Source organism: Heterodontus francisci, chromosome 1 (genome assembly GCF_036365525.1).
Source record: "Heterodontus francisci isolate sHetFra1 chromosome 1, sHetFra1.hap1, whole genome shotgun sequence".
NCBI lineage: Eukaryota > Metazoa > Chordata > Chondrichthyes > Heterodontiformes > Heterodontidae > Heterodontus > Heterodontus francisci.
Window position 1 is genome coordinate 126,950,254 of NC_090371.1, and position 13,975 is coordinate 126,964,228.

The 13,975-nt window shown below is 41.1% G+C and overlaps 1 protein-coding gene across 3 annotated transcripts in view; it reads right to left on the minus strand.

Moving 5' to 3' along the window:
• slain2 (SLAIN motif family, member 2) overlaps positions 1-13,975 on the minus strand; it is a 101,125-nt gene that overhangs the window by 22,957 nt on the left and 64,193 nt on the right. For 2 of the 3 annotated variants that reach the window (XM_068035775.1, XM_068035764.1), the window contains exons 5-6: positions 12,715-13,080; positions 10,361-10,504 (exon numbers count right to left, since the gene is read on the minus strand). In XM_068035775.1, the coding sequence (XP_067891876.1) occupies positions 10,361-10,504; positions 12,715-13,080 (510 nt within the window). The remainder of the gene's footprint in view (positions 1-10,360; positions 10,505-12,714; positions 13,081-13,975) is intronic. The other variant, XM_068035784.1, reaches the window with a different exon arrangement.

A 13,975-nucleotide genomic window follows, 5' to 3' on the forward strand; every position in this document is an offset into this window, starting at 1 on the left:
TTCCAAAATGAATCACTTCACACTTTTCCAGGTTGAACTCCATCTGCCACTTCTCAGCCCAGCTCTGCATCCCGTCAATGTCCCGTTGCAACCTACAACAGCCTTCCACACTATCCACAACTCCAGCAACCTTCGTGTCATTGGCAAACTTGCTAACCCAGCCTTCCACTTCCTCATCCAAGTCATTTATAAAAATCACAAAGAGCAGAGGTCCCAGAACAGATCCTTGTGGAACACCACTGGTCACCGAGCTCCAGGCTGAATACTTTCCATCTACTACCACCCTCTGACTTCTATGGGCCAGCCAATTTTGTATCCAGACAGCCAACGTTCCCTGAATCCCATGCCTCCTTACTTTCTGAATGAGCCTACCATGGGGAACCTTATCAAACGCCTTGCTAAAATCCATATACACTGCATCCACCGCTCTTCCTTCATCAATGTGTTTCGTCACATCTTCAAAGAATTCAATAAGGCTTGTGAGGCATGACCTGCCCCTCACAAAGCCATGCTGACTGTCTCTAATCAAACCATGCTTTTCCAAATAATCATAAATCCTGTCTCTCAGAATCCTCTCCAATAATTTGCCCACTACCGACGTAAGACTGACTGGTCTATAATTCCCAGGGTTATACCTGTTCCCTTTCTTGAACAAGGGAACAACATTTGCCACCCTCCAATCATCCGGTACTACTCCAGTGGACAGTGAAGACGCAAAGATCATCGCCAAAGGCGCAGCAATCTCTTCCCTCGCTTCCCGTAATATCCTTGGGTATATCCCGTCTGGCCCCGGGGACTTATCTGTCCTCATATCATTCAAAATTTCCAGCACATCCTCCCTCTTAACATCAACCTGTTCGAGCAGATCAGCCTGTTCCACGCTGTCCTCACAAACGACCAGGTCCCTCTCACTAGTGAATACTGAAGCAAAGTATTCATTTAGGACCTCCCCTACCTCCTCCGACTCCAGGCACAAGTTCCCTCCACTATCCCTGATCGGCCGTACCCTCACTCTGGCCATCCTCTTGTTCCTCACATAAGTGTAGAACGCCTTGGGATTTTCCTTAATCCTCCCCAAGACTTTTACATGTCCCCTTCTAGCTCTCCTAAGTCCATTCTTCAGTTCCTTCCTGGCTACCTGTAACCCTCTAGAGCCCTGTCTGATCCTTGCTTCCTCAACCTTAAGTAAGCTTCCTTCTTCCTCTTGACTAGCTGTTCCACATCTCTTGTCATCCAAGGTTCCTTCACCCTACCATCCCTTCCCTGCCTCATCGGGACAAACCTATCCAGCAGTCGCAAGTGCTCCCTAAACAACTTCCACATTTCTGTCGTGCATTTCCCTGAGAACATCTGTTCCCAATTTATGCTCCCCAGTTCCTGCCTAATAGCATTGTAATTCCCCCTCCCCCAATTAATTATTTTCCCATCCCGTCTGCTCCTGTCCCTCTCCATGACAATAGTAAAGGTCAGGGAGTTGTGATCACTATCACCGAAATGCTCTCCCACCGAGAGATCTGCCACCTGGCCTGGTTCGTTGCCAAGCACCAAGTCCAACATAGTCTCCCCTCTAGTCGGCCTATCTACATATTGAGTCAGGAAACCTTCCTGGACACACCTGACAAAAACTGCTCCATCCAAACTATTTGCACTAAGGAGGTTCCAATCAATATTGGGGAAGTTGAAGTCACCCATGACAACAACCCTGTTACTTCTGCACCTTTCCAAAATCTGCCTCCCAATCTGTTCCTCCATGACTCTGTTGCTATTGGGGGGGTCTATAGAAAACTCCCAACAAAGTGACTGCTCCTTTCCTGTTTCTGACTTCCACCCATAATGGCTCAGTAGACAAACCCTCCTCGATGACCGCCCTTTCTGCAGCTGTGATACTATCCCTGATTAACAATGCCACTCCCCCACTTCTTTTACCTCCCTCCCTATTCCTTTTGAAACATCTAAACCCCGGAACATCCAACATCCATTCCTGCCCATGATATCCACGTCTCCGTAATGGCCACAACATCGTAGCTCCAAGTACTGATCCATGCTCCAAGTTCATCACCCTTATTCCTGATACTTCTTGCGTTAAAATAGACACACTTCAACCCATCATAATGGCTGCAACTTTGCCCTGTCAACTGTCTAACCTTCCTCACAGACTCTCTGCACTCGGTATCTGCCTGTTCAACAGCTACCCCATCCACTGATCCGTGGCTCCGGTTCCCACCCCCCTGCCAAACTAGTTTAAACCCTCCCGAAGAGCTCTAGCAAACCTCCCGCCCAGGATATTGGTGCCCCTCCAGTTCAGATGCAACTTGCAATGCGTTCTCTTGTTCTAGCATGGTTATCTTGACAATGCCTGAACATTCCATGGTGGGTCGCTATTTCTTGTCTACATGCTGCCCCTCAGTTAACACCATAGGCATGTTTCATTGATTTCATTCATATGCATTGACAAACAAGAGGGTGACAACGCCTTAGAGGGATTTGTAAATTAGGCTGATGATTTGGAATTTGAAGATTGAATTACGAGGAGTGAATGGAGACCAAGGGTGGAGTGACTGTGCAGCAGGACTTAGTGAGGGGGTGGAAGGGGAGGGGAACAGGTGACAGAGTTTTAGCTACGTTGGCTTTTCTGTATTGTCAAGTATGGTTTGGTGGGTGAGGAGAATTTCAGAGAAGTTCACTGCCACTCTCGACTCCACCATCGCCCAATACTGTCAGATTACCTGAACAGCAAATGAAGGATAGCCAGAATTTCCCCCTACTTACCAGCAGTTCAGCTACTGCCAAAAACTACACATATCCATTCCATTCCCATCCATTGTTGCTTGCTCACGCTGTACCAGACATTGTGCAATGTTGGCATTCTGTCTGATCCTTAGTTCAGCTTCAAACACCACTTTCTATTTGTCAGGACTGCCTATTTCTAACTCCAAAGCATCACCCACCCCTGCTCGTTCCTCACCCCCACTACTGATGAATCCTTCATTCACATTTTGTTACCTTCAGGGGCTACTTCTCCAACCTCCTTGCCAGCCAAACCACACTCCACTGCACAGAAATGCAAATTCAGCAAACATTTGGCTAGCCACGTCCTATCCCACAATAAGTCTGACTTCCTGGTTACATCGATACTTGTTGGTCTTCACTGACTTCTCAGAAATTAACACTGCTGTTCCCATACTGTCAGAGATTCATACACATGAACCAGTGTAGGGACCAGAGTTCTAGCAAGCTGCATAACTATGGAAGTAGAGAGGGTTTAAACTAAATACTGGGGGCAAGATTTCAAATTTGGGAAGATGTGGCAAATTGAACAGCAGAGACAAGGCAAGAGAGAAAGGCATTAATATGGAAAAAGATAAACAGACCGTGTCAAGAAGGGACAGAGATTCCAAATCTAAGAGTAAATCAGCAGACAAGGCTAGAGGTTACAAAAATAACAAAAAGGACAAAACAAAAGGCTCTGTATCTGAAGGCACGTAGCATTCGAAACAAAACAGATGAACTGATAGCTCAAATAGAAATAAAGTAGTATGATCGGATAGCCAATACAGAGACATGGTTGCAGGATGGCATAGATTGGGATTTGAATAGTGAAGGGCACATGACACTTAGGAAGGACAGGAAGCTAGGAAAAGGTGGAGGGGTGACTCTATTAATTAATGACAGTATTGACACAACAGAGATGAATGACCCAAGTTCAGGAAATCAGGATGTAGAAGCGGTTTGGGTCGAGATGAGAAATGATGAAGGCAAGAAGCCACTTGTGGGAGTGGAGTACAAGCCCCCTAACAGTAACCACATGGTAGGATGGGGTATAAAGGAAGAAATAATGGGTGCTTGTCAGAAAGCAGCTGGCGATAATCATGGGGGATTTTAATCTACATATAGACTGGAAAAATCAGATGGGAAAAGGTAGCCTAGATGAGGAGTTCATGGAATGTTTTCGGGATAGTTTCTTAGAACAACATGCTCTGGAGCCAACCGGAGAGCAGACTATACAAGACCTGGTATTGTGCAATGAGATAGTATTAATTAATGCCCTCACAGTGAGGGTGCCCCTAAGAAGCAGTGATCATAATATGATTGACTTTTACATTCTGTTTGAGGGAGGGAAGAGTGGGTCTAGGTTGGTATTTTACACTTAAATAAGGTAAATTATGAGGGCATGAAAGCAGAGCTAACAAAGTGAACTGGCAAAGTCAGTTAAGGGATAGGTCAATAGAGATGCAGTGGCAGACATTTAAGGGGATATTTCAGAATACACAGAATAGATACATTCCAACTAGAAAGAAAAATTCCAAGGGGAGCACCCACCATCTGTGGTTAACTAAAAAAGTTAAAGATAGTATCAAACTTAAAGCAAAAACATAATTGCACAAAGATGGGTGGCAGGTCAGAAGACCGGAATGAATATTGTTGCAAAAGTGCCTCGGTTTTGTTAAATATATTTTTTGAGGATTCATTTTTGAAAGATTGAAGAAATGTTAAACTTTGGGGTTTTCAAAAGGGGGGGTCATGTAAAGGCCACTTGACTTTAAAAAACAGTCCCTGGAAATGTTTTTTTAAAAGGGACACTAAGGGGTCTTGTGAGGAAAACAAGCCTGGCTGGGAAACCAGCTGACTTCCAACTAAATAAATGAGGGAGAACTTTGGACACCTGGAGAAGTTGTTTACGAAGAAATGACAGGTCAAGATTGATTTTGACCTCCTGTTGTCAGTTTCACTTTTGAATTGTTTTGAGTTGGGGTTGAAGTGTATAAAAAGGGAGAGAACGTCCAAGCAGAGAAGAGAATTCCCAAGGAAGGAGCAAGACCACAACCCAGCTCAGCTTTCCAGCACATCTCGAAAAGACCCTGAGAAGTCCACCGTGTCAACTCATCTTGTCTCCTGTCTTCGAAGAAAAGCCTGCTAAATTAATTCGCAATGCTGTCTGAAAAGAACTGTTCTAAAAGATCCCAGTGACCTGTCTATATGTACTCAGAGGCCAGACTGTATGCCAGTTTTGGAACACAACTTCTCATCTGCTGTTTCTTCAAGAATGAGCATGTATTCAGCCCAAGTGTTTTTTTTGTCTGTAATAGAGCTCTAAAAACAAAAATCCCTTTATTTTTCCGGTTAACCAGTGTGAGAGAGTGTGAGGGGCTAAGGTAAAACGGGAACTTTAATATTTCAATCTGTGTGTTTATGCTTTACATCGTTGCTTGTTTTATAATCAACTCATAATTTTGTTGTTTATTAAAGAAACCTGGTTAGTGTGTTATATTCTGGGAAAAAGAGAGTCTATGATTGACCGTATCGGTAAGTGGGAAAATTTAAATATATATTGTGACCTGTGGAGAAGTGGGACTAGAATGAACAGTGCACTCCTCCGGTTCGGTCATAATAATATAAAAAGTAGCAAAAAATGACTAAAAGATTAATGAGGGGAAAATTAGAGTACGAGAGAAAGCTGGCGAGAAATATAAAAACAGATAAGAGTTTCTATAGATATTTAAAAAAAGAGTTAACAAAGTGAGTGTTGGTCCTCCAGTGAGTGAGTCTGGGGAAGTATTAAGGGAAAATAAGGAGATGGCAGATGAATTGAATGCGTATTTTGCATCAGTCTTCATCATAGAGGATACAAGTAACATCTTAGAAATAGCCGTAAATCAGGAAATGGGAGGGAGAAACTCAAGAAAATTACAATCACCGGGTAACTGGTACTGAGCAAATTTTCGCAGCTGCAGGCTGTCAAGTCCCTGGGTCCTGTTGCACTTCATCTTAGAGTCTTAAAAGAAGTGGCTAGTGAGATAGTTGATGTGTTGGTTTTGATTTTCCAAAATTTACTAGATTTCGGTAAGGTTCCATTTGATTGGAAAATAGCCAATGTAACTTCTTTATTCAAAAAGGGAGGGAGATAGAAAGCAGGATACTACAGGCCAGTTAGCTTAACATCTCTCTTAGGGAAAATGTTAGAAGCTATTATTAAAGACGTTATTGCAGGGCACTTAGAAAAATTCAAAGTAATCAGGCAGAGTCAACATGGTTTTGTGAAAGGGAAATCATGTTTAAACCAATTTATTGGAGTTCTTTGAAGAAACATGTGCTGTGGATAAAGGGGAACCAGTGGATGCACGGTACGCGGATCTCCAGAAGGCACTTGATAAAGTGCCACATCAAAGGCTATTGTGGAAAATGAAAGCTCATGGTGCAGGGGTAACATATTGGCATGGATAGAAGATTGGCTAGCTAACAGAAAACAGAGAGTAGGCATAAATGGGTCATTTTCTGGTGGGCAAGATGTAACGAGTGGTGTGCCACAGGGATCTGTGCTGGGGCCTCAACTTTTTACAATTTATAGAAATGACTTGGATGAAGGGACTGAAGGTATGGTTGCTAAATTTGCTGATGACACAAAGATAGGTAGGAAAGTAACTTGCGAAGAGGACATAAGGATTTTACAAAGGGATATAGATAGGTTAAGTGACTGGGCAGAATCTAGCAAATGGAGTATAATGTGAGAAAATGTGAAATTGTCCATTTTGGCAGGAAGAATAAAAAAGAAGCATATTATCTAAATGGCGAGAGATTACAGAGCTCTGAGATGCAGAGGGATCTGGGTGCCCTAGTGCAGGAATTGCAAAAGGTTAGTATGCAAGTACAGCAAGTAATAAGGAAAGCTAATAGAATGTTATTATGGCAAGGGGAATGAAATATAAAAGTAGGGAGGTTATGTTTGTTATACAGGGCATTGATGAGACCACATCTGGAGTACTGTATACAGTATAGGTCTCCTTATTTATGGATGTAAATGCGTTGGAAGCAGTTCAGAGAAGGTTTACCAGACTAATACTTGGAATGAGCGGGTTGCCTTATGAGAAAAGGTTGGACAGGCTAGGCTTGACTCCGCTGGAGTTTAGAAGAGTATGACGCGACTTGATTGAAACACAAGATTCTAAGGAGTCTTGACAGGGTGGATGCGGAAAGGATGTTTCCTCTTGTGGGAGAATCTAGAACTAGGGGTCACTGTTTAAAAATAAGGGGTCGCCCATCTAAGACAGAGGTGAGGAAGAATTTTTTTTCTCTAAGGGTCATGAGTCTTTGGAACTCTCTTCCTCAAAAGGCAGTGGAAGCAGAGACTTTGAATATTTTTTAAGGCAGAGGTAGATAGATTCTTGATGAGCAAGGGGGTAAAAGGTTATTGGGGGTAGGCGGGAATGTGGAGTTGAGGTTACAATCAGATCAGCCATGATCTTACTAAATGGCGGAGCAGGCTTGAGTGGCCGAGTGACCTACTCCTGTTCCTAATTTGTACGTACGTATGTTCGTTCGTATGCAACACTACTTGAAAAATGTAATGATCAAATGCCGATTTTCTTATTCAGAAGGATTTGCTAGATAAGGGCAGATGCTTCTTACAATCTCCCTAAGAGATCAGGGCAAGGGTTGCTGTTCAGGAGACTGGTGGATAGAACTACAGGACAATCTAGAGATCTGCAACCCTGCCAATTTAACATTTTTAATTGACTATTTATGAATAACTTTATTGACAACTATGTTACTCAGTATAACTGATTAAAATTAATATATTAATAATTGTTAAGGAATGCCACTGAAGTGGAAATATTGATTATCGTTAAGTGTTGGTTATTTGTCACTCAATTTTTTCATTAGAAATAAACTGAGAACAGTTACAGTAGTTTATCTTCCTGGGTAGTTTGATTATAAATATATAATTTGTTAGTCCTGGTAATGTGATGTGAATCTGAATGCTTTCTTCTCTGAACTGCAGAGAAACAAAAGCTTTTTTTTTTATATCCTCTGATAATTACTTGGTCTATTAAAAGATAAAGAAAGGGGCAGATGAAAAAGGATGTATTTTAGGCATCACGTATCAGACATACCACAAATTACTTCAACCCCTTATTTTAGCTGTAAGCACTCTAACACTACAAACTATTAATGTGTAATAGTAATACATGATTTTAACACAGCCGATTTTCATCATATTTGTTGGGAGGACAGCATACCACATCAATGGCAAAGATCTTAATACCTCACCATGTCACATTTTATTTTTTATCCAGTAAAGTCTGGTATGGTCCTTGACAACCAACGAGGCTCAAAGTATCCTTTTAATTATTGGTTATTACTTCACTCACATTCATAGGATTCGAGAGAATTTAATCATTGGTTAATTCACTAATCTTATCTACCAAGCAAGGATGCTATCTCTACATAGACCTTCTTTCTTTGGCCTCCTTATCTCGAGAGACAATGGGCAAGCGCCTGGAGGTGGTCAGTAGTGCGTGGAGCAACGCCTGGAGTGGCTGTAAAGGCCAATTCTAGAGTGACAGGCTCTTCCACAGGTGCTGCAGAAAAATTTGTTTGTCGGGGCTGTTACACAGTTGGCTCTCCCCTTGCGCCTCTGTCTTTTTTCCTGCCAACTGCTAAGTCTCTTCGACTCGCATAGATTACATAGATCAATCCTTTGTAAAGATGATTATTGGGTTAGAATGCATGGAACTAGCTATATTGATGATAAATAAATTTGCTTTGTAGATTCCTCTAATCTCAAAATTCATCACAGACGGAACAGTCAAATTCTCTGCTTATTGGTCATTTGCTTGTCAACAGGAAGGACGGAGAAATGATCTGCCTCTCCCTGACGGTTGCTGTATTAGCAGATAATTGCTGCACAGACTAATCTTACTGCAACTTCTTAAAATTAGAATATGAATTAAAGTGCCAGTGAATGAACCACAAAGACATTGACTGTAAGACTAGCCGGTGAATGGAACAGCTAACAACTTCCCCTATGACCAGACAGAGAGCAAAAAGCACAGTACCATCACTTCGAACAGTTACAAATTCATCCCTGTACCTAGGAAGACAAGAGTAACCACACCACTATTTGGACAGTGTAGAGTTGGAAAATAGATGAAAAGCTTCAAATCAGGAACAAAAACAGGATGCAGATTCCTAGTGGATTAATGGAAATGCAATGACATCCGTGGCTGGTGTCAACTGAAAACTACTCAAGTTACCTCCATGTCCTGAAGTGTCAGGACTATACTGCATTGTTGCCATGGGTTTAAACAAAGATTTTTCAAAGTCAAACATTTAAAAACTTGTACGTCCAACTAAAAATGGATCATGTAATGAACAGAAATTAGTGCTTTACGCTAAATTATTTAAAGAGACTTGTTTTGGCTCGATGAGTTATCTTGTTCGTGCAATTATACAGAAATAGGCCATTCAGCCCAATAGGTCTATGCTGGTATTTATGCTCCACACAAGCCTCCTCTCACACTATCAACATGTCTTTCTATTCCTTTCTCTCCCTCATGTACTTATCCATCTTCCCCTTAAATACATCTATACTATTCACCTCTACCAGTCCTTATAGTGGTGAATTCCACATTCTCAAAACTCTCGAGTAAAGAAGTTTCTCCTGAAATCTTTATTGGATGTGTTAATGACTATCTTATATTTATCTCCCCCTAGTTTTGGACTCTATCAAACCCCTTTATAATTTTAAAGACCTCTATCAGTCACCTCTCAGTCTTCTCTTTTCTAGATAAAAGAAACTCAGCCTCTTCAGTCTTTATCATATAGTTATATAGAGTACAGATAGTTAGACCATCCTTGTAAGTCTTTTTTGCACCTTCTCCAGTACTTTTATATCCTTTCTATAGTATGGAGACCAGAACTGTGTACAGTACTCTAAGTGTGGATAACACAGGGTCTTCATAATTTTAACATAACTTCTCTGCTTTTGAATTATATTCCTATAGAAATGAACCCTAGTTTAACTGGACTTTTCATGCTTTTGATAACCTCTGTTGAATGATCTGTGAATCTGTACTCCTAGATCCCTTTATGCCTCTACCACATTGAGACCCTTATTTTCTAAGGGGTAGGTGGTCTCCAGACTCCTCTTATAAAAATGCATCATCTCAAACATCTATACTGAAATTCATTTACCATTTATACACCCATTCTGCAAGTCTGTTAATGTTACCTTGTATTTTGGCAGTCTTCCTCTGTAATAATTATATCCTCCAATTCACCATCTGCAAATTTTGATACGGTTCTCCCGATTCCAGAGTCCAAATCATTTATGTAAATGGTGAACACCTGTAATCCCAGCAGTAACCACTGCAGAATATCACTTCCTATCTTCTGCCAGTCTATCTTTAACCTCTGTTAAAGAACATTCTGTTCTGTAGCCAGTTTGCTATCCATTCTGCTACTTGCTCCCTAACTCTACAAGCTCTGACCTTAGTCATGAGTCTACTATGTAGTACCTCACTGAAGGCCTTTTGAAACTCCATGTGTAAACTTGTTTGTTTAGACTTTAATACAGACTTACTCGCTGAAGCTTGTTGCTGAATTCGGGGTATTCCCCCATTTGGCACTTGTAAATTTGAGTCACAACTTCTACTGTTTTTAACAGATTCTGCTGACTGTATATTAGATGTCCTGAATAGATTTGGAAGACTACGTCTCAACTTTTCTAAAATAGAGAAAAAAAAAACAGTAATGGTTAGCCACCTATATTAGAAATGAATCTGCAGTTTTAACATAGCAAATGAACCCTGTAAAAGGGTTTTGCCTTATAGAATATTGTAATCAAAGATTAACAGAGTATGTATCCTTTTTAAAAAAAATTAAAGTGGCAATTCTTTGTGTGGAAAACGGCAACAAAAAAAAATGTTTTCGCCTAAATTCTCACTGAACAAATAACACCAGTCATACTGCTACCATTGCTATCAATGTTAGTTAAACTGACAGTTTTGCAGGGCATGGTACAAACTTGCTCTTACTGAAGAAAGAAATTGAATAGGATGCACAATCCAGGTTTGTAAATGCTGAAAAGCAAAGATAATATAGATAAAAGCTGACTATTTACATGGGACTATTAAAATGCATACATTTAAAATTAATCTAAGTTGAAATCAAGATTAGGTGTTTTTTTCCCCCTTCAGAATGATGGATATTTGGAACACATTCCAGCAAAAGAAATTAATGCATACTGATTAATTTATTGATTAAAAAAAGATGATTTTAAAATTAGAGAGATCAAAATGATCTAATACCCAAATGGATAAGCTGTATGTAATACTGGGAGTGGAGGGGCAAAAGATGCCATCGTATTGCACTGATTAAGTAGTTGCGCAGATCTTTTCATTTCAACTGAAAATTTCAAAACTGTAACTGATGATTTTTGTTAGGTAACTGTATTAAAGGTTATGGAAGCAAGGCAGGTAAATAAGAGTTAAGACACAGATTAGCCATGATCTAACTGAATGGCAGAAAAGGCTCAAGGGACTGAATGGCCCACTCCAGTTCCTAAGTTTCCCAACTTTCCTTCATAGGGAAAATTTAACACTCTGCATGGAAAACATATTTGATAGGTTGAATGATCTATCAAATGTTTTTTCTGTCCAGTCACACCTCATGTTCATTCAAACAAACAAAGAACAGTACAGCACAGGAACCATTCGGCCCTCCAAGCCTGCGCCAATCTTTGATGCCTGCCTAAACGAACACCTTCTACACTTCCGGGGCCCATATCCCTCTATTCCCTTCCTATTCACGTATTTGTCAAGATGTCTCTTAAATGTCGCTATTGTATCTGCTTCCACCACCTCCCCTGGCAGCAAGTTCCAGGCACTCACCACCCTCTGTGTAAAGAACTTGCCTCGCACATCCCCTCTAAACTTTGCCCCTCGCACCTTAAACCTATGTGCCCTAGTAACTGACTCTTCCACCTGGGAAAAAGCTTCTGACTATCCACTCTGTCCATGCCGCTCATAACTTTGCAAACCTCTATCATGTCGCCCCTCCACCTCCGTCGTTCCAGCGAAAACAATCCGAGTTTTTCCAACCTCTCCTCATAGCTAATGCCCTCCAGACCAGGCAACATCCTGGTAAACCTCCTCTGTACCCTCTCCAAAGCCTCCACGTCCTTCTGGTAGTGTGGCGACCAGAATTGCACGCAATATTCTAAGTGTGGCCTAACTAAGGTTCTGTACAGCTGCAACATGACTTGCCAATTTTTATACTCTATGCCACGACCGATGAAGGCAAGCATGCCGTATGCTTTCTTGACTACCTTATCCACCTGCGTTGCCACTTTGTGACCTGTGGAGCTGTATGCCCAGATCTCGCTGCCTGTCAATACTCCTAAGGGTTCTGCCATTTACTGTATACCTCCCACCTGCATTAGACCTTCTAAAATGCATTACCTCACATTTGTCCGGATTAAACTCCATCTGCCATTTCTCCGCCCAAGTCTCCAACTGATCTATATCCTGCTGTATCCTCTGACAATCCTCATCATTATCCGCAACTCCACCAACCTTTGTGTCGTCCGCAAACTTACTAATCAGACCAGCTACATTTTCCTCCAAATCATTTATATATACTACAGTTCTTTGTTTTTCATTACTTTGGCAAGCATAAGTGGAAACAGCCAATGTTTCTGCCATAACATTTTTATACTGAAATGCAGAGTACTATCACTTTATATAAACTGCCAGGTTATCCGTAACGACTGGACACTGACATGTAAAGATGACAAAATGGGTGTGTCTACAGAAAGTAGTTCATGTCATTTAAAGTACTAGATTTAGTTTTTATTACAGTTGCTACCACTATTCAATGCAACAGTTATATTACAATTCATTTGGAACTTATGTCCAGTACTCCTCCACAGCTTACCTTCATTTTTGACAGTATTACACTGGGAGTCTGTAGCATGGCCTTGCAGGGAGAGACGAGGTTGTTGCAGTCGACTAATCATAGGCTGTGGTGACACAGATGCTCTCCCATAATCCAGACTCCGGGCAGGAGAGCGTGAGCGTGGCGAGTTCCTAGGTGAGTGTCTTGGTGAAGCTCGAGGGGTGTGCCGTGGAGATGGAGTGAATCGGTTCAGGGGAGGGTGCAGAGCATGAGGAACACATTCTTCTTCATCTTCTAAACTTTGAACATCAAACTCCTGATCACTGAATGTGCCTCGTCTCAGGGAGTGGCAGGAAGAACCTGAACTACGTCTTGAGGTACTGGCTTCATATTCCTGTCTGAGACCTAGGGACAGTAAGAGTACAAAGTGAAACTGAATTATTGCAGAATGAGGATTAAAAGAAAACTAGATTTGTCTAATATTGTGTTTCTGAAAATTGAACAGTAGTATGGAAATTTTTCTCAAAGGATACGCGATTGCTGTTTTAATTAGTGGAACACACTATTTCAATTAATACAATGGACAAAAGAATAGCCTCAACTGATACTTAAAGCAATAACAGGACAGTCTGGAGCCTGTCACTCCAGAATTGGCCTTTATAGCCACTCCAGGCGCTGCTTCACAAACCACTGACCACCTCCAGGCGCGTATCCATTGTCTCTCGAGATAAGGAGGCCCAAAGAAAGAAACAGGACAGTACATAAAGTTACTGATGTTTTAAATGCAACATAATTTAAATACATGTGTATTAACTCCTAAACTGAATGAATAAATTGAATATTATTTAGAGATTTAGAACAGTTCATTTTAATTTCACCTAAGAACCAGTGGTTACAAATTACAGTGATCTAAATAACAAAGGCCACAGTTTGCTAAAAGATATTAATATTAATGTGGCGATTTCAAACTGATCTGCCAATCCAATTTATGTTCCTCAAACAGACTCTTAACTGTACCGAATGTGAAGAGGGGAGGGCGGCAAGTGAGTGAATTTTAAGGGTTAATCTCTCAAGACCAGTTTTTGTTTACATCTAGCAATTAATCAAAATCCCTGTTTCAGTTAAGAGGTTAGATTTCTTACAGTTTTAAATAGGGGTATATTAACACTCAGAGTAGCTGTAGCTAGTTAATTAGGTAGCTAGCTTAAACTAGTTTCTGAGCTCCAGCAAAGCTGACACAGCATTGTTTTCAGAGTATAAATTCAGGGGACTCAGTGTTGCTTGTCTGCATTGAGTGCTG